This window comes from Ranitomeya variabilis, chromosome 5 (genome assembly GCF_051348905.1).
Source record: "Ranitomeya variabilis isolate aRanVar5 chromosome 5, aRanVar5.hap1, whole genome shotgun sequence".
In the NCBI taxonomy this organism is placed as follows: Eukaryota; Metazoa; Chordata; class Amphibia; order Anura; family Dendrobatidae; genus Ranitomeya; species Ranitomeya variabilis.
The window spans coordinates 82486036-82507448 of NC_135236.1; the positions used below are offsets into that span (position 1 = coordinate 82486036).

The 21413-nt window shown below is 41.8% G+C and overlaps 1 protein-coding gene across 22 annotated transcripts in view; it reads right to left on the minus strand.

The window, feature by feature from the left end:
* The window catches only part of CAMK2B (calcium/calmodulin dependent protein kinase II beta), a 181075-nt gene that overhangs the window by 129695 nt on the left and 29967 nt on the right, over window positions 1-21413 (minus strand). For all 22 annotated transcript variants that reach the window (XM_077262711.1, XM_077262700.1, XM_077262713.1 and 19 more), the window contains one exon: window positions 16111-16205. In XM_077262711.1, the coding sequence (XP_077118826.1) occupies window positions 16111-16205 (95 nt within the window). The remainder of the gene's footprint in view (window positions 1-16110; window positions 16206-21413) is intronic.

A 21413-nucleotide genomic window follows, 5' to 3' on the forward strand; every position in this document is an offset into this window, starting at 1 on the left:
CTGATGACATAAATTATGTTGTAACAAGCAGGATTTTAAAAGAAACATGCAAGATCTAATTAATTAATAAGGTAATAAAAAAAGTATGAGTAGGCGGCAATGGTGCAGCAAAAGCAATGGCAATGACGTTGTCTGCAAAGGGGCCCAGGGGCTCCATTCTGACATAATATTTGTTAGAATCTGGGACCCATCGATACCACATTCTTTCATTTATCTAATAGGCTTAAAGGAGACAACAAATCTAGCTATACTTAAATATCCTATTCTTCATTCAGAACAGTTTGTGGGCATACTATAAATCCTGAATTGTCAATATATCACTATATTTTTTTTTATTCTTGAAGCTAATTGGACTTATTGCAAAATATGTCACAGGGTGCACACCAACCATGTACCTGATACACACCTCTACTGTTTCTAACTCTAGGCTCCCCATCTCCCTCCTGCTGTTACTGGCTCTCTCTGTTCTGCATGTTGGGTTATCACAGTAAACCAGTGGGCTCCATTGACATCACGCTTCCTGGCCTTATAGGGTGGCTCAGGCAGCTGGATGCCTCTTGAGTATTCAGGTAGTTGACGTTTAGGCCGCTACGATGAACTGCTTTGCTGCGCCAGCTCTGCTAATGCCTCCTCACTTACCCAGCTCTCCTATAATGCTGGGAGCTCTACTCTATCTGAGGATCTACACTACTGGGCCTCCAGACATACTCAGCACTACTATGTCGCTGGGCTATGCTATATTGCTTCAGTGCGCTTTCTGATATACACAGTTTTGCTGCATCTTTTTACTCTGCTAGCAGGTAGGAGGAGGTTTGAAGGTCTCTCATCTGGCCATGGAATACTTACATGACTGCTGGACCAGGTTACTGCAAATCAGTCTGCTCATCTCTAATAGGCAAACTTGCCACTTAGGCAATAGACTCATTTTGCATAGCCAGGTACCTACCAGCAGGGCAAACTCATGATTACAGTGCTAAATTACAAATACACTTATGCCTGTCAGCAAACTGGGTGTTACGCATTTGTCTTTGATCAGGGTTTAGCTTCCCTCACCTTGGTCCTCTAGATTATGTTGTGCTCCACGTCAGGCTTTACAGATGGCTCGGTGTGATCCCATGTGAGCATCCACCAGGGGCTTAAATAAGGCGCTTCACACACACCTGTGTCTTGGTATTAAGAATTTAGTGATCCTTATTTCTGTCTGTCTGTGGCCTCCAGTATCTGTGATACCTGTCTGCGGTCTCCAAGACGTCTCCTGGCATCCTGCGGCTTCCAATCACTCAGTCTCCTGCACACCTGTGGGTGGTCTCCAGTACCTCTGTTATCTCTCTCCCACTTGCCTCACCTGCATTCTGCACCAAAATCCATGGACCGTGTGCTCACCTGGACCTTGGGCTTGGAGGATTAAGTGAGCTTAATACAGGAATTTTTTTCGTAGGGTGAGAGGCACTGACCTAAATCTAACTTCCTTATTTGCTAAGTTTTTCCTTCATCTGAGGCAAAGATTGAATTTGCTGCCCTAACCCTGTATGGAGTTACCCTAGCCAAAGCAAATTGCTTTTTTGGTGCCGCTGTCCTGGTAGAAAAGCACTCAAAGCTACATCATTGGTTTATGGAGTATGATAGAAAAATGAAGTATATAGAGAAAACCCAAAGAAATATAGGGATGGATATGAATCTAGGACTCCATTGGTAAAGGTGGCAACTGTGCTACCCAAGCTATGCTATGGCATACAGCAGCCCTTCTACACCAAGATGTAAAGTGGGTCAGGTGCCACCTCACCTTGATAACGGAAGATCTCTGAAGTTACTATATTTATTCCATTTTACAGCTCCAAAATAATGGAGTTTGTACCAATAATAACGACTGTAAAATATTAATCTCTCAATGCTGCATCCAGAATGAAGCAGTGACTGATGATGCCGCATGTTGAGCTTCTTTTCATCACGGTAAATTATTCATTCTTCAACCACCTTCCTACTCTCCACCCATAAACTTCTAATGATTAATCACAGCTCAATTCCCCTTTCCTAAGCCATATATCCAGGAGCCCTCATACAGATACTATTTAGGGCTCAGGCACTGGCGCTTGTGTATATACCTAAAATCCACTATATATTACTGATATAACATACTTAAACTCATCACATCAACACATTAAAGAAGCACTCCTCCTATCAAAGTTTTAGCCTCTTAATATATATTATATAGCACTGTGTACTTACCATTGGTCATTTTCCTTTCCTACTCAGTTAATTCTTCTCTTCTCCATTAGGTCTATGACATCACGTGATTAACAACAGACTATCTGAATCTTTCTAAGCTCTGCGTAGAAACAGTAAGTATAATTTCATTGCATGAGTCATCACTAGAACTACAATTCATTGCAAAATCCCTGGCAGCCCAGCTCCACCTCCTCTTCAACTCCTGACCCAGCTGCTCCTTTCCTCCCCCCTGCCAGGGCCCATGCAATGATGCAGAATTGTAGTTCTAATGATAACTCATGCAGGTAAGAGACCTTCTGTTTCTACAAAGAGCTTAGAAAGATTCAGCTAGTCTGTTTTTAATCACGTGTTGTCACAGATCTAATGGAAAAAAGAAGAATTAACTGGGTAGAAGGCAAAATGAGCAATTGTAAGTGCACAGTGCTATATAATATGATGGGTGCAATATATTAAGAAGATAAAAACGTTGATTGGAGGAGGAGGAGTGCTTCTTTAATTCCGCTTTCCACTCAAGGCATCACTAAATTTTGAAAGGCAAAATATTAGAGGTTAAAAATGGTGCACACCCCGACGTGCGTTTCGGATATAATCCTTCGTCAGTGGGTAACAAATGATTATATACCCTGATGAAGGATTATATCTGAAACGCATGTCTTATACAAGTGAGGTATTTAATTATGACCTCATGTTTGGTGCTTTCTTTTGAGTTTTCTGATTTATTCCGAATGGTCTGCCATTCCAATCCTAGCATGCATATGTTATCGACTCCTGTAATATTAAATATCTAATGGTATATATTGTTTCTGACATATATATTGCTTCGGCCAGTGTTTCAGCTTATACAGTATAGAGTATAGAAAAAAGACTATACAAGTTTTGCATCTCCATAATTGTACCAGTCTCAAAAATCATGTTGCAAGGTCATTTTTACTGCACAATGTACACCGTAAAGACAAAACCCATAAAACATTGAGGGAATTGAGTTTTTTTTCCAACATTTGAATTACCATTTTTTTCACATTATGCTATAAAGTGAATGGTGTTATTCCAAAGTACAACTTGCTCTGTACAAAACACAAGACCTTCTACAGCAATGTTCACATAAAAGTAAAAAAGTTATGACTCTTTAACCCCTTCACGACATGCGCCGTACTAGTACGGCGCATGCCGTGTCTCCCCCTTTGATGTGGGCTCCGGCGGTGAGCCCACGTCAAAGTCGCGACATGTCAGCCGTTTTGTACAGCTGACATGTGCGCGCAATAGTGGCGGGTGAAATCGCTATTCACCCGCCGCTATTAACCTGTTAAATGCCGCTGTCAAACGCAGACAGCGGCATTTAACTACCGCATCCGGCCGGGCGGCCGGAAATGACGTCATCGCCGACCCCCGTCACATGATCGGGGGTCGGCGATGCATCAGGAAGGTAACCATAGAGGTCCTTGAGACCTCTATGGTTACTGATGCCGGCCTACTGTGAGCGCCCCCCTGTGGTCGGCGCTCACAGCACACCTGCATTTCAGCTACATAACAGCGATCTGATGATCGCTGTTATGTAGCAGAGCCGATCGGGCTGTGCCTGCTTCTAGCCTTCCATGGAGGCTATTGAAGCATGGCAAATGTGATAAAAAAAAGTTTTTAAAAATGTGAAAAAAATATTAAAAATATAAAAGTTTAAATCACCCCCCTTTCGCCCCATCCTAAATAAAACAATAAAAAAAAAAATCAAACCTACACATATTTGGTATCGCCGCGTTCAGAATCGCCCGATCTATCAATAAAAAAAAGCATTAACCTGATCGCTAAACAGCGTAGCGAGAAAAAAATCCGAAACGCCAGAATTACGTTTTTTTGGTCGCCGCGACATTGCGTTAAAATGCAATAACGGGCGATCAAAAGAATGTATCTGCGCCGAAATGGTACCATTAAAAATGCCAGCTTGGCATGCAAAAAATAAGCCCTCACCCGACCCCAGATCACGAAAATTGGAGACGCTACGGGTATCGGAAAATGGCACTTTTTTTTTTTTTTTTTTTAAGCAAAGTTTGGAATTTTTTTTCACCACTTGGATAAAAAATAACCTAGTCATGTTAGGTGTCTATGAACTCGTAATGACCTAGAGAATCATAATGGCAGGATAGTTTTAGCATTTAGTGAACCTAGCAAAAAAGCCAGACAAAAAACAAGTGTGGGATTGCACTTTTTTTGCAATTTCACCGCACTTGGAATTTTCTTCCTGTTTTCTAGTACACGACATGGTAAAACCAATGATGTCGTTCAAAAGTACAACTTGTCCCGCAAAAAATAAGCTCTCACATGGCCATATTGACGGAAAAATAAAAAAGTTATGGCTCTGGGAAGGAGGGGAGTGAAAAACGAAAACGCAAAAACGAAAAAGGGCCGCGACTTGAAGGGGTTAAAAGACAAAACAAAAGCACAAAAATGCTAAATCACCTTGTTGGGAAGGGGACACGCTAACATAGTACTGTGGGTACGGAAAGTATTCAGAACCCTTTCAATTTTTCACTCTTTGTTTCATTGCAGACACTAGGTAAATTAAAAAAAAGTTCATTTTTTTCTCATTAATGTTCACTCTGCAGCCCATCGTGATTGAAAAAAAAACCCAGAAATGTAGAAAGTTTTTCAAATTTAATAAAAAAGAAAAACTGAAATATCACATGTTCATAAGTATTCAGACCCTTTGCTCAGACACTCATATTTAAGTCACATGCTGTCCATTTCCTTGTGATCCTCCTTGAGATGGTTCTACTCCTTCATTGGAGTCCAGCTGTGTTTAATTAAACTGATAGGACTTGATTTGGAAAGGCACACACCTGTCTATATAAGACCTCACAGCTCACAGTGCATGTCAGACCAAATGAGAATCATGAGGTCAAAGGAACTGGCCAAGGAGCTCAGAGACAGAATTGTAGCAAGGCACAGATCTGGCCAAGGTTACAACAGAATTTCTGCAGTACTCAAGGTTTCTAAGAGCACAGTGGCCTCCATAATCCTTAAATGGAAGAAGTTTGGGACAATCAGAAGTCTTCCTAGACCTGGCCATCCAGCCAAACTGAGCATTCGTGGGAGAAGAGCCTTGGTGAGAGAGGTAAAGCAGAACCCCAAGATCACTGTGGCTGAGCTCCACAGATGCAGTAGGGAGATGGGAGAAAGTTCCATAAAGTCAACTATCACTGCAGCCCTCCACCAGTCGGGCTTTTATGGCAGAGTGGCCCGATGGAAGCCTCTCCTCAGCGCAAGACCTATGAAAGCATGCATAGAGTTTGCTAAAAAAACACATGAAGGTCTCCCAGAATATGAGAAATAAGATTCTCTGGTCTGATGAGACGAAGATAGACCTTTTTGGTGATAATTATAAGCAGTATGTGTGGAGAAAACTAGGCACTGCTCATCACCTGCCCAATACAATCCCAACAGTGAAACATAGCGGTGGCAGCATCATGCTATGGGGGTGTTTTTCAGCTGCAGGGACAGGACAACTGGTTGTCATTGAAGGACACATGAATGCATGGATGAAAACCTCTTCCAGAGTGCTCTGGACCTCAGACTTGCCTGAAGGTTCACCTTACAACAAGACAATGTACTCAGCTAAAATAACAAAGTAGTGGCTTCAGAACAACTCTGTGACCATTCTTGACTGGCCCAGCCAGAGCCCTGACCTAAACCCAATTGAGCATCTCTGGAGAGACCTGAAAATGGCGTCCACCAACATTCACCATCCGCTCTGACGGAACTGGAGAGGATCTGCAAGGAAGAATGGCAGAGGATCCCCAAATCCAGGTGTGAAAAACTTGTTACATCATTCCCAAGAAGACTCATGGCTGTACTAGCTCAAAAGGTGCTTCTACTCAGTACTGAGCTAAGGGTCGGAATACTTAAGACCATGTGATATTTAAGTTTTTCTTTTTTAATATATTTGCAAAAATTTATACATTTCTGTTTTTTTTTCAGTCAAGATGGGGTGCAGAGTGTACATTAATGAGAAAAAAATGAACTTTTTTTGAATTTACCAAATGGCTGCAATGAAACAAAGAGTGACAAGTTTAAAAGGGTATGAATACTTTCCGTACCCACTGTATGTGCATAACTTGAGAACGCCATCATGGTCCCACATCTCTACGAGCTATAGGGGCTATATTCAGATAGGTGAGAACATTTAATATTGTCTTATTGCGGTTTTATTTATTGGCTCTTCAGGACAGCTGAAATGTCCTCCTCTCTGTAATTGGGATTAAAGCAAAGTCTTTTTTTATTGAGGTTGAATTAATTTAATAAGCACCGTAATCACCTTGTATATAGATCAATAATGGTCGGATGAAGGTGAATTTTATGTCTCTAGTTGCCTTCTAAAAGCCTTAGTGTGTCTACGGTATAAACCTATGTATGTAAAATGCAAAATTAGCTCTAACTTGATCTGTATGAATAACCAGAGCTCATGAAAACTGGAGCACCTTCATCCATATCATAAATATCCGGTGTCCCATGAAAACCCATCTGGGCAGAACGAGGGAGTGTTACAGCAACCAATCACACTTCTTAATTTTTCTAGGACATAAAAAGGTACCTTATAATTGACGGTGTGCATTATAGCCTATGTATCCGAGAACCAATTAGTAATAAATGTCCTCCTGTATGATAAAGTGCTGTGTCTGCATGTGCACGGTGACGATACGCTACCCATGCTATTAGGATTTACCCAACAGATGTTGGCAACTTACTTAGATTGCGGCTGTTGTCAGCATTTTATATTGTAAGTCCATCGTACCTGGCTTCCCAAAGGTAGTCTCATTAATAATCCCAATCCACCACATAAATTCCTAATCAGCAATTGCCGAAAATATCACTGGAATATATATGTTTTCATTCTAGTAATGACAGGTTCAGGGTCTATTCACAAGGGTTATTGTGACGGTTTCGGGGACTCTTCTTTCACCTTTCTCTTATCATCTTAACTCTTCCCTGGAGAGATGGTTCATTCCACGATTCCTACATTTTGCATTACTTCCGTTATCAGCAGTTCTCGATTTTTCTTCCATTTTTGCCATTTCCGCTGCAAATCCAGTTTTCTCTCTATTTCCAGATTGTCAGTTGTCTTGAACAATGCTATCTAATGTTTTGATCTGTTGTAAAGTTACGTTGCAAAAGAACTTTAGGCAACAAAGCCTTGGACCAACTACTATTTCTGTACTGCTTAGGCTACGTTCACATTTGCGTTGTGCGCCGCAGCGTCGGCGCCGCAGCGCACAACGCAAACAAAAACGCGGCAAAACGCACGCTAAAACGCTGCGTTTTGCGCCGCATGCGTCGTTTTTGCCCGCAAGTTGGACGCAAAAAAAATGCAACTTGAAGCGTTTCTTGCGTCCAACGCTTGCGGCCATGCGGCGCCAAACGCAGCACAACGCATGTCCATGCGCCCCCATGTTAAGTATAGGGGCGCATGACGCATGCGGCGCCGCTGCGGCGCCCGACGCTGCGGCGCTGACCGCAAATGTGAACGTAGCCTTATAGGTACGTACTTGACAGCGGCAGATTATAACATGGGCGGTTTGTGCAGTCATCCATGACCGCCCTAAAGATTTTAGCCATAAAACTATGCAAAAGTTTTAGGAAGGTGTGGAAAAAAATATTCTCAAAATTAGAAAAGTTAATAGTTAATATTTATCAATTAGCAAAATGCAAGGTGAATGAACCTAACGGAAATCTAAATCATATCAAAATTTGCTGAGACCACTTTTTGCCTTCAAAACAGCATTCATTCTCCTAGGTACAGTTGTGGTCAAAACTTTACATACCCCGGCAGAATTTTTGCTTTCTTGGCCTTTTTTCAGAGAATATGAATGATAACACCAAAACTTTTTCTCCACTCATGGTTAGTGGTTGGGTGCAGCCATTTTTTTCAAACTACTGTGTTTTCTCTTTTTAAATCATAATGACAACCCAAAACATCCAAATGACCCTGATCAAAAGTTCACATACCCTGGTGATTATTGGCCTGATAACATGCACAGAAGTTGACACAAATGAGTTTGAATGGCTACTAAAGGTAACATCCTCACCTGTGACCTGTTTGCTTGTAATCAGTGTGTGTGCATAAAAGCTGAGGGAGTTTCTGGGATCCAGACAGACTCTTGCATCTTTCATCCAGCCACTGGCTTTTTGGATTGTGAGTCATTGGGAAAGCAAAAGAATTGAGAACAGATCTACGGGAAAAGGTAGTTGAACTGTATAAAACAGAAAAGGGATACAAAAAGATATCCAAGGAATTGATAATGCCAGTCAGCAGCGTTCAAACAAATGGAAAATCAGGGGCTCTGTAAAATCAAAACCACGGTCAGGTAGACCAATAAAAATGTCATCCACAACTGCCAGGAAAATTGTTCGGGATGCAAAGAAAAACTAACAAATAACATCAGCTGGAATACAGGACTCTCTGAAAACTAGCGGTGTAGGTGTTTCTAGATGCACAATAAAGAAGCACTTGAAGAAAAATTGGGCTGCATGGTTGAGTCACCAGAAGAAAGCCAATACTGCACAAATGCCACAAAGTATCTTGCCTACAATATGCAAAACAGCACAGAAACAAACCTTAAAACTTCTGGAACAAGGTTATTTGGAGTGAAGAGAGCAAAATTGAACTTTTTGGACACAACCATAAATGTTACATTTGGAGAGAGGTCAAAGGCATATGATGAAAGGAACACCATTCCTACTGTAAAGCACGGAGGTGGATCGCTGATGTTTTGGGGATGTGTAAGCTACAAAGGCACAGGAAACTTGGTCAAAGTTGAAGGAAAGATGAATGCAGCATGTTATCAGCAAATACTGGAGGCAAATTTGCATTCATCAGCCTGGAAGCTGTGCATGGGACGTACTTGGATGTTCCAACATGACAACGATCCAAAAACATAAGGCCAAAACATTGACCTGTCATTGGTTACAGCAGAACAAAGTGAAGGTTCTGGAGTGGCCATCTCAGTCTCCTGACCTTAATATCATTGAGCCATTCTGTGGTGATCTCAAGTGCGCAGTTCATGCTAGGCAGCCCCGGAATTTACAGGAACTGGAGGCTTTTTTGCCAAGAAAAGTGGGCAGCTTTACCACATCCACAAAAGACTTCAAACTGTCATTGATGTTAGAGGGGGCAATACACGGTATTAAGAAATGGGGTATGTTAACGTTTGATCAGGGTCATTTGGATATTTTGGGTTGTCATTCTGATTTAAAAAGAGAAAACACAGTAGTTTGACAATAAATGGCTTCACCAACCATTAACCATGAGTGGAGAATAAGTTTTGGTGTTATCATTCATATTCTCTGAAAAAAGGCCAAGAAAGCAAACATTCTGCTGGGGTATGTAAACGTTTGAGCACAACTGTATGCTTGTACATGAACACAGTTTTTGAAGAAACTTGGCAGAGAGGATGTTCCAAACATCTTGGAAAACTAACCACAGATCTATGGATGTCAGTTGTACGAATCCTTCTGTCTTTTAATTCACTCTGAGACTGGATGATGCTGAGATCAGAGCTCTCTGGGGGCCGAATCATCACATCCACGACTCCTTGTCCTTCTTTACACTAAAGATAGTTTCTAATGAAATTGGCTGTATGTTTGGGGTCCTTGTCCTGCTGAAGAATAAATTTGGAGCCAATCAGATGACTCCCTGATAGTATTGCATGATGGATAAGTATCTGCCTGCATTTCTCAGCATTAAGTACACTATTAATCCTGGCCACATATTCAACTCCAATTGGGGAAATGCAGCCCCAAAAATGTTCACGGAACCTCCACCATGCTTCACTGTTCCTGCAGACACTCATTATTGTGCTCCTCTACAGGACTTTCTTTTACAATCAAGTATTTCATATTTTAACTCATCAGTCCAGAGCACCTAATGCCAATTTTTTGACTCCCCAGTTCCTATATTTTCATGCAGATTTGAGTTGCTTGGCCTTATTTCTATGTCGAAGATATGGCCTTTTGGCTGCAAGTCTTCCATGAAGACCACTTCTGGCCAGACTTTTCCAAACAGTAAGGGTACCGTCACACAGTGCCATTTTCATCGCTACGACGGCACGATTTGTGACGTTCTAGCGATATCGTTACGATATCGTTGTGTCTGACACGCTACTGCGATCCGGAACCCCGCTGAGAATTGTATGTCGTAGCAGATCGTTTGAAACTTTCTTTTGTCGTCTAGTGTCCCGCTGTGGCGGCATGATTGCATCGTGTGACACAGGTTGTATACGATGTGCGCACAGTAACCAACGGCTTCTACATCGCAAATACGTCATGAAATTATCGCTCCAGCGCCGTGTATTGCAACGTGTGACCGCAGTCTACGACGCTGGAGCGATAATCATACGACGCTGCAACGTCACGAATCGTGCCGTCGTAGCGATGAAAATGGCACTGTGTGACGGTACCCTTGGTGTATGTTGTCTCACTGGTTGTAGCTAGCTCTGAGCTGATGGCTGATTTTTTTTTTTTTCCCCATAAACTTGTATTAGTGCCGGATTGCACCAGATGACCTTGCTTCCGGCTGTTTGCTAGAATGGAAGCCTATGGGAGTCGGAAGGTGCCGGATCCAGAAAATGACGGATTCCGGCGCCGGATTCCATTTTTTTAAACTGAGCATGCTCCAAATTTTTTTTAGCCAATTATCTGGATATGCTAGTTGGATCCGTCGAAAAAACGGATCCGTCGCATCAGTTTTTCCCAATCTGCGCCGGATCCGTTTTTTCCAACATTCGCCGGATTGTGCCTGATGCAAAAACCGTGATGTGTGAAAGTAGCCTTAGTGCAACTGTAACTGGAAGAATGCATGCTGCTTTGAAGGCAAAAGGCAGTTACACCAAAATTGTAATTTGATTTCGATTTTTCTTTTGTTGATGCACTTTCCATTTTGTTAACTGATAAAAGAAAACTGTTAACACTTCAGGTTTTTTTTAAAGCATTTTTACTCTGCAACATTTTTGTCTGTCGCCCAATTAATTAGGGAAGGTGACAAAGACTATGAAGGTACTTAGAGGGTATTAGTTTTTTTTGGAATTAGTTATTCATGGCAATAAAAAGGTCCTGTTCTCATTCTCCTGGGTGTTGTTGTACCATGTTAGTGCATCACATGCTTGCTGGCCTTATGGTATCCCCCTTCTCTCCTCTTCTAGTTTAGTGTACTTGGTTCCCTGCCTGGATGGTTTATAGAGCTCCTGCCTGGGTGGTTTATAGAGCTCCTGCCTGGGTGGTTTATAGAGCTCCTAACCTCTTGCTCCTCCTCTTCACCAGCTGCCTGTGACAGAGTTTGTCCTCCCCCCACTGGTGGACACAAACAGAAGAAGGCCCCTGTGCAAGAACAATATATGGGCCCTTTGCAGTCCATTAGCTCTTCATAATGCATAATACCACATGTTTCGGAGGTGGAAATGGGCCTCCCACCTCTTGGGCCCCTGTGCGGCTGCACAGGTTGCACCAATCGTATGTCTGCCCCTGCCTCCCTCTCACCCTTTAAAAAAAAGTTTGTTTTCTTAATTTATATATATATATAAATTTTTAGTTTATTCGCCCTCTGGGAGTTCCGAGGCTGGCAACATGATTTAGGTTAATAATAAAGGTTTTTAAGCAATATGCTGTTTTAAGGAATATTTACAATTTATATAGAAAAAAATATAAGCTATGATCGACTCCTACTCAATAAAAGGTTATCTTGTTTAGGAGAGTATTCTTTATTCATTGCTGGGTTCTATGGTCATGATTATGAGGGAGTGGTATTATGGTCTTCACAATCTTACACACTTGCCCAAGCCTTTTGTGCAGTATTGTACTTTTTCAATATTTTTGCATAAAATCGCTGCAAAAACTTGGTTTGTGCAAAAACAATTCTTTGTGCTCTGGTCCCTTGCATAATTTTGCAAAGAACCTACACAGATGTGGACACAAAACCATTTTTTTTGTATGCAGGTCATGAAGCAGGGGGCATAGCAGCAAGGAAGCACAGAGGGGAGAATGTGAGATGCGGTGTAAGTGGATGGAGTCTGGTCTGTGATCTGTATGAGTTTAAAGGGAACCTGTCACCCCAAAAATCGAAGATGAGCTGCGGCCACCGGCATCAGAGGCTTATCTACAGCATTCTGTAATGCTGTAGATAAGCCCCCGATGTATCCTGAAAGATGAGAAAAAGAGGTTAGATTATACTCACCCAGGGGCGGTCCCGCTGCCCCAGGGGTGGTCCCGCTGCAGTCTGGGTCCGATGGGCATCGCGGTCCAGTCCGGGGCCTTCTATCTTCTTACAGTGACGTCCTCTTCTTGTCTTCATGCCGCAGCTCTGGCGCATGCGTACTTTGTCTGCCCTGTTGAGGGCAGAGCAAAGTACTGCAGTGCGCAGGCGCCGGGAAAGGTCAGAGAGGTCCGGCTCATATTCAATTTTTGGGGTGACAGGTTCCCTTTAAGAGATTTAGTTGGGGTCTTTATTTATTTCAGGGACTGGACTGGAGTCTGAATTTAGTAGTCTGGGATCTACTTTAATTTAAAGAAAACCCAAGATATAAACAAAATAAGCAAATACCCTGTACTAAGTAAAAAAATAGTTATAGTGCATGTAAATAACATAAGATACTTAGTTAACACTATTATGATAAAAAAAAGTGTAAAAGCCATCCCGCCACGAGAAGATGCACCCAATCGGGACAGATGCTAACTCTTGCAGTTAACCACACTGGGTGGCAGCAGATGTCAAAATACATAGGGGCAGAGCAGGACCGAGAACCGACTGTTCAGACACTTGCCCTTGGAAAGCTATATAAACAAAATGCTCAGCCTAAAAAGGGGAACCATGACCCTGTATGTACAAAGTACAAGAAACTAAAGTAAAACCAAAGAAATGAGCCGCAACATATGTTGGTATTAGTGGCTGTGGCCATTTAACAGCCAGAACCTAAGATAAAAACAAAATAAACATATACCCTTCAGTATGTAAATCAATAAATAGAAATTGCACATGTAAATAACATAGGGTACTTAGTTAACACTATTTTGACACTTGTAGTTCAGCTCACCATGTATCAGAACTGTGGGGTCTCCGTCCTGCTCTGCCCCATCTATTTTGATGTCTGCTGACACATTGTGAGGTGCACTATAAGAGTTAGGTTCGGTCTCGATTGTTTACACCTTGTCGTGGTTGGATGGCGTTTAAGCTTTTTTGATCAAAATAGTGTTCACTAAGTACCCTATGTTATTTACTTGTACCATTACTATTCACTTATTTATTTACTTACTATGGGGTATTTGCTCATTTTGTTTTTATCTTGGGTTCTGCCGGTAAATGGCCACAATGTGAACGTGCACCTACACATTGCACTTACACCAACATATGTTCTAGCTCATTTCTTTGGTTTTGCATTAATTTAGAGGTCTAGTCTGGACTCTAAATTAATTAAGGGTCTGGTCTGGAGTCTGTTAAATGTATAAGACTGGGTTTTAAATTTATTTAGGGGTCTTGGGTATGTATAGGTTTTTCTGGGGTCTGAATGTATTTAAGACCCTAGTAGAAGAAAACACGGCACTCAATAGAAAAACGTTTTTTGTAGGTGCTCAAGTAGGGTCTCCAACCCATAGAACAATAATAGAAAAAACTTGGCACTCAGTAGTGAGGAAAATTATTTTGCTTCTTTTTATTATTAATGCATCCAGACAAAATTAACGAATAAACGTTCTCGGTCCGGCAAAGGACCTTCATCAGACAATTCTTTAGTGTGAACTGGATGTAGAAGCAATCTAAGAAGGTATAAGGAGCATCCACAGATTATATAACAGCCTGCTGCAATAAGTATAATCTGCTGCAATAGGTATGATCTGAGATATGGAACACCAATCACACAGGGAGGATGTGGCAACATCAGTTGCAGAGGCAAAGCGCTGTGTCCAGATCAGTGAGGAGGAAGCGTGGCAACGTGCCGTGCAGCAGGAGCGTCCCTGACACAGTTCATATTTTCTGGACATACAGGTAGTGCCAAGTTTTTGCTTTGTATTTTGAACTATATTCATGTGTTCATGACAGTTCTGGTTATGTATTTATGGGGATTCTGGTGCTGTATTAATGCACTGATGGTGTTTCTGGTGCTATATTCAGGTTATAATAGTGCTTATGGTGCTGAATTAATATATTAATGATGGTTCTGGTGCTGTATTTTAGTACTGATGTTGGTTACAGGCTTTATTCATGCATTAATAATAGTTCTGGTGCTGTATTCATGTACTGATTGGTTATGGTTCAATATTCAGGTACTAATGGCGTTTCTGTTGCTGCATCCATGTACTGATGGTGATTTTGATGCTGTATTCATTTACTTTTGACAGTTCTGGTGATGTATTTATGTACTGATAATGGTTCTGGTGCTCTATTCATGTACACAGCTCCATGAAACAAAACATAAAAATGATACAGGTCTCAAACAATGTCAACAAAAAACAACCCTTTTTTTACATCTATGCTAGTGAGATTTTGGTGTCCACAACCCTATAGTACGCTCTACAGTTTCCAGTCCTCTGACCACTTATGGTAGATGGTGGCCACCAAGCCAAAATAACACCTTTAAATGAGTTGTCTGAAATCATGGAAAGAAGGGCAAATGCCATAAAAGCTGTAGCATGGTAAACAAAGCATTAGTATCGCCATTTTAATGGTCAGGGATAGAGATGACCAAATTGATTCAATGCAAATCGAATTCTTGTTGTGTTTTTAGGAATCCGCTGAACCTGGAAAATTTGAATGTTGCTGCCATTTTACACGTTGTATCAGCCACAAGAGGAATACATGACCTCGGTTTGTAAGAAAGCCATGAAACAGTGAACAAGTTCTACAGATAGTAACAGCTCAGCCGTGAAGAACAATTAGGGCTCCCATACACATTAAATCAAAGTTGTCAGAATTTGCCGATATCTACTTGACCGGCAGACGGTGTAATGTGTATAGAGGCGTTGACCGACTGATGGTGGGGAGATGTTGATCGCACACTCCTTGAAATAAGCTGCTGACGGACGTGTTGGTCTTTGGTGTTCTCAAACAGAACATAGAAGTGTTTGGTAGAACGAGCACTCTTGTGTATGGGAGAGTCAGCTGAGATGGCTGTTGGACAAACGATCAGCCCAAAGCATAGATTGGCCTATAGCCATCAGATGTCTATGGCCAGACTTACCATCCATTTACCCCTAGCCTTATATTTCCTTGGTTCCTATTTATTTCTATTGGGTTGAACAAATTGTATTACCCATTTCTATGATTATGACGGTGCATGTTTGTAGTCACCATTGAGCCTAGATCTTGAAGACAGAATGTCATCAACATATAAACTAAAGATGAAGGACTGAACAGCCGCAAACCTCGTAGAAGAGGTTTTGCCTGGGCAGTGATGTGTTCTACTCAATTTCTGTACTGTGATGATCCTGGGCATGCCCAGCCGCCATCCATCCTCTTGATCCCTTGGATAGGCTACACCAGGACAATGATGCATGTGGATAGCAGGAGCTTCTCCCATGGGTATGTCATATAACGAGTGCAGCACAATTATATATTGGATTATGTAATGGCTACTGCAGCATCATGACGAGGTGTTTTCATGAATCAAGACGAGCAAAGTAGCATCTTGGGTGGAGGTCCTCCCTAGAAGATGGTTCATGTCCTAGTGATAAGTCTTCTCATCCTTCTTTTAATTAATCATTATTTATTATTGTTTTTATTGCCTTATAATTCATCCCAAAATTATTACACAGTTTAAAACTTCACTTTTCTTTAGAATTTATTCTTTTCGTTCCGAGTATGATAACACCAGGACCTAAATGTCAAATTGATTTTTAATTTTTATTGTCACTTACCCCTTGCCGATAACTTCTTGGTATTTATGATCTTCGCTGCATATTCATGCCCCGTGCAGAGCTTCACACATCTTCTGACCACTGAGAATGCGCCCCTAGAAATAATAAACAGACGGTTAGAGGCAATAGATCAATAGATCGCCTTTCATTACAACGTCCGAGCATCTATTTAGTGTCTTCAACGGAATATGGCACAATTTGGCACTTTTTCTTTCAAATTATGTGCAGATTATTCCTATGTTAAACATCTGCATAGACATTTGGAGGCACACTTTGTACCCTTAGGCCCTGATTCATCTACGCTGGTGATTTTCTCGCCGGCCTTGAAAGGGAAGGGGAATCTCATTTTGGCACAGCTAGAATTAATAGATGTGAAAACTGAAAAAGTCGCAACATTTTTGCGCAACTCAGAGTTGCACAAAAATTTTGCAATTTTTCGAAGCAATTTACACCAGAATTATGACTAAATTGCTTTAAAAAAATCAAGACCATGTTTTTTTTATATGTGCCATGTTACAGTTTTATACAACTTCCCACTTTTACTGATCTGTAATACAACCAGGTACACAGGCTCACACTGCCAGACCGCGGAACAGGTGAATACCCCAGTGGGCGGCCACCCACCATCCTATATGGGCTGTTGTTGGAACAATACACTTGGTTCACTATGTACAGTCAAAGGCAAGATCTCATCATACATTTAAAGATAATTTGCCAGCAGGTTTTCGCTATGTAATCTGAGAGTAGCATGTAGGGACAAAGACCCTGATTCCAGCGAATTGTCGCTTAGTTTACTGGGTGCAGCAATCGTCACTGTTTCCTCTGGTGTAGCTCTAGCAGTACTCGGAATGCTGAGCCCTGTATAACCCCGCCCACACCACTGATTGGCAGCTTTCTGTGTATAACTCAGCCCACACCACTGATTGGAAGCTTTATGTGTATAACTCCGCCCACACCACTAATTGGAAGCTTTATGTGTATAACCCCGCCCACACCACTGATTGGCAGCTTTCTGTGTATAACTCCGCCCACAACACTGATTGGCAGCTTTCTGTGTATAACTCTGCCCACACCACTGATTGGAAGCTTTATGTGTATAACCCCGCCCCCACCATTGATTGCCAGCTTTCTGTGTATAACCCCACCCACACCACTGATTGGCAGCTTTCTTTGTATAACCCCGCCCACACCACTAATTGGAAGCTTTATGTGTATAACCCCACCCACACCACTGATTGGCAGCTTTCTGTGTACACTGTATATTGACAAAAAGGTGATATCCGAGTGCAGTTTGATGTTTCACACATACCCATAAGCTTCTATGGGCACGTGTGATCCGATTCTCGGATACAATCACAGCATGCCGAATCGGAATGAGAAAATAATCACAGATGTGAGCTGCCCCATAGTTTAACATTGGGCCCCGTGCAATCGGATTTTTTATCTGATTGCACTCTTCTGATTTCATCACAAGTGTGAGTGAGCCCTAAGATTTTCATCAATGTAGCCCGAATGTCATCATTTTTTCTCTTATGTGGATAAATAAAAAGTTTCTCGATCTTCTCCTATGTGAGTATCTGTGAAATTTGGACCGCACTCGCATGTCGTCTGAGAGTGATCCAATTTTTTCATGGACCCCATAGACTTGCATTGAGGATTTTGATCCGACCCTTGGAACAAAATTGGACATGTGTCCAGGGTTTATCCACGGACCGAAAAATCACGGACATATGAATGGCCCCATAAACTACCAAAGGTACGAAGGTGATCAGTGAAAAACACAGATAGCACTCATATGTAAATACTGGACGTGTGAACGAGGCCTAATGCTGGAGTGCTTAGTTGTATCGCAAAATAGTTATTTTTCTCCTTACACGAATCAAATCAAATGAACATATTCCCTGCTGTAAGTAAATAAGTGAAAGCAATAATGCATATAATTAACATTAGGTACTTAGTAAACATTGTTTTTGATTAAAAAAAAGAGTATAAAAGCCATCCAACCGCGACAAGTTGACCCACAATAGGGATGGTCCTAACCTCTAGTATTAAAACCTTACTATGTGTCAAAGTGACGACAGTGTGAATACGGGCAGAGCAGGAACAGGTCCCGAATAATACAGATTATAGGGGAAACCTCACACGATCACTGAGAGGTGCATTTTGAACCAGCCCATCTACGTGACCTATAAGGAGACCTAAGTATACTAGTGATGGGGTCATGCTATTACTTGTGAAAATGTTAAATTACATTATCAATTTGAAGAATAAAATGAACAATAAGAACAAAAGTGCACAAAAATATAAAAGCAAATCCGAAATCCCCCAAAATACCAACTTGCCTTCCTAAATCTGTTCCCTTCCTTTCACTCTATTCATATGACAAATGAAACTCATAAATTTAAAAAATAGTATTCTCTACAAGCACCTTGAAATAAGTCATTCATCCCTTCCTCTACCTCGTAATCCGCTGTGTGGCTGTAAGATATCTGGCTGCAGCAGGAGCCTCCCCCCATTCTAGCAGAGTGTGTTTCAGGAACTTTCTGCAGACTAACAGACCATGAGGCCCACTATATTTCCTGCTGACTTTTTCATTTTTTTTTTTAAGTTTGTTGTTCTTCTAATAGTGTTTGCATCTGACACTCAGTGGGACGGTATCACTTCTTCTATCATCCAGTTGTTGGTAGATGGAATAAATCATCTACCTGCAGAGGAGAATTACAGATCAGTCAGAGAGATGAGCGCCAGAAACCAGATGGACATAGTTGCCCCATTACTAAATAAATATTCTTCTGTCAATACCGAGTTACCATGACATGGTAGTCTGAGCTTTGTTGAATCCTAGCTAGGGATGAATAATATCTGTATTTTATACCATTAGTTCTCATTGTTCTTCTCATCTCTTTGCAAATTGTCTCTTGAGAGAGGAAGATGCCTTGAACTCTAGGCCCATCTATTGGGAGTAGCAATCCTAAAAATCAATATTGAGCCTCTAACAAGCCTTGTCACATGACTTAGGATAGAAATATTACCCCTTAGATCCCTTTCTTCTCTTTCAGACATCATTCTTATCTGCTCTATAGCAATCTATATACAGTAGATGGTCTCCACAAGTGGCTTCCTCATGTGTCTATCTGGCTCTCCATGCTAATACATCAATTTGCTTTTTTTTTTTTTTTAGTTTTTTTAACCCCTTAACGACCGCCGATACGCCTTAAGGCAGTTAAGGGTACTCAAACCACAGCGCAGTTAATTAACGGCGCTGTGGAAAAAGTGAATAGCGCCCCCCAGAGTCGGATTTTCTCTGCGGTCTCGGTTACCGGGGGTAGCCGAGACCCCAGAGAACATGATTCTGGGTTTTTTGTTACTGACCCCCGGGTTGCGATCGCTGGTAATTAACCGTTTACCGGCGGTCGCAAAAAAAAAGAAAAAGCGATGTGTAATTCTCTATCCTCTAATGTGATCGCACATCAGAGGACAGAGAAATAGGAGGATTCGGGGACCCTGTTATACTTACCGGTGTCCCTGGGTCATCCTGTGTCCCCTCCTGGCCGCCGGCTTCTTCCTCCGGTAAGAATGGCGGGTGCATGCGCAGTGCGCCCGCCATCATCTGCCGGCCGGCAGCTAGAGGAGTTGGGGCTAAATTTAGGGTTAGGGTTGGGGCTAAAGTTAGGGCTGGTTAGGGTTGGGGCTAAAGTTAGGGCTAGGGTTAGGGTTGGGGCTAAATTTAGGGTTAGAGTTAGGGTTGGGGCTAAAGTTAGGGTTAGGGTTTGGGCTAAAGTTAGGACTAGGGTTGCGGCTAAAGTTAGGGTTAGAGTTGGGATTAGGGTTAGGGTTTGGATTAGGGTTGGCATTAGGGTTACGTTTGGGATTAGGGTTAGGGTTGGGATTAGGGTTAGGGGTGTATTGGGATTATGGTTAGGTTTGAGGTTAGGGTTGAGATTAGGATTAGGGGTGTGTTGGATTTAGGGTTCTGATTAGGGTTATGGTTGTTTTGGGGTTAGGGTTGGGATTATCGTTAGGGTTGTGATTAGGATTATGGATCGGGTTGGGATTAGGGTTAGGGGTGTGTTGGGGTTAGGGTTGGAGTTAGAATTGGGGGGTTTCCACTGTTTAGGTACATCAGGGGGTCTCTAAACGCCACAGCCAATTTTGCGCTCAAAATGTCAAATGGTGCTCCCTCCCTTCTGAGCTCTGCCGTGCGCCCAAACAGTGGTTTACCCCCACATATGGGGCATCAGCGTACTCGGGATAAATTGGACAACAACTTTTGGGGTTCAATTTCTCCTGTTACCCTTGTGAAAATAAAAACTTGTTGCCTAAAAAATCTTTTTTGTGGAAAAAAAAATGTGTTATTTTCACGACTCTGCATTATAAACTTCTGTGAAGCACTTGGGCATTCAAAGTTCTCACCACACATCTAGTTAAGTTCCTTGGGGGGTCTAGTTTCCAAAATGGGGTCACTTGTGGGGGGTTTCTACTGTTTAGGTACATCAGGGGCTCTGCAAACGCAACATAACGCCCGCAGACCATTCTATCAAAGTCTGCATTCCAAAATGGCGCTCCTTCCCTTCCGAGCTCTGCCATGCACCCAAACAGTGGTTTACCCCCACATATGGGGGGTATGCGTACTCATCTAGTTAAGTTCCTTAAGGGGTCTAGTTTCCAAAATGGTGTCACTTGTGGAGCGTTTCCCCAGTTTAGGCACATCAGGGGCTCTCTAAACGTGACATGGCATCTGATCTCAATTCCAGCCAATTCTGCATTGAAAAAGTCAAATGGCGCTCCTTCTCTTCCAAGCTCTGCGGTGCGCCCAAACAGTGGTTTACCCCCACATATGGGGTATCGGCGTATTCAGGAGAAATTGCACAACAAAATTTATGGTTAAATTTTTGTTTTTACACTTGTGAAAATAAAAAAAAATGGTTCTGAAGTAAAATGTTTGCAAAAAAAGTTAAATGTTCATTTTTTCCTTCCACATTGTTTCATTTCCTGTGAAGCACGTAAAGGGTTAATAAACTTCCTGAATGTGGTTTTGAGCACCTTGAAGGGTGCAGTTTTTAGAATGGTGTCACACTTGGGTATTTTCTATCATATAGACCCCTCAAAATGACTTAAAATGTGATGTGGTCCCTAAAAAAAATGGTGTTGTAAAAATGAGAAATTGCTGGTCAACTTTTAACCCTTATAACTCCCTAAAAAAAAAAAAAATTGTTTCCAAAATTGTGCTGATGTAAAGTAGACATGTGGAAAATGTTATTTATTAACTATTTTTTGTGACATATCTCTCTGATTTAAGGGCA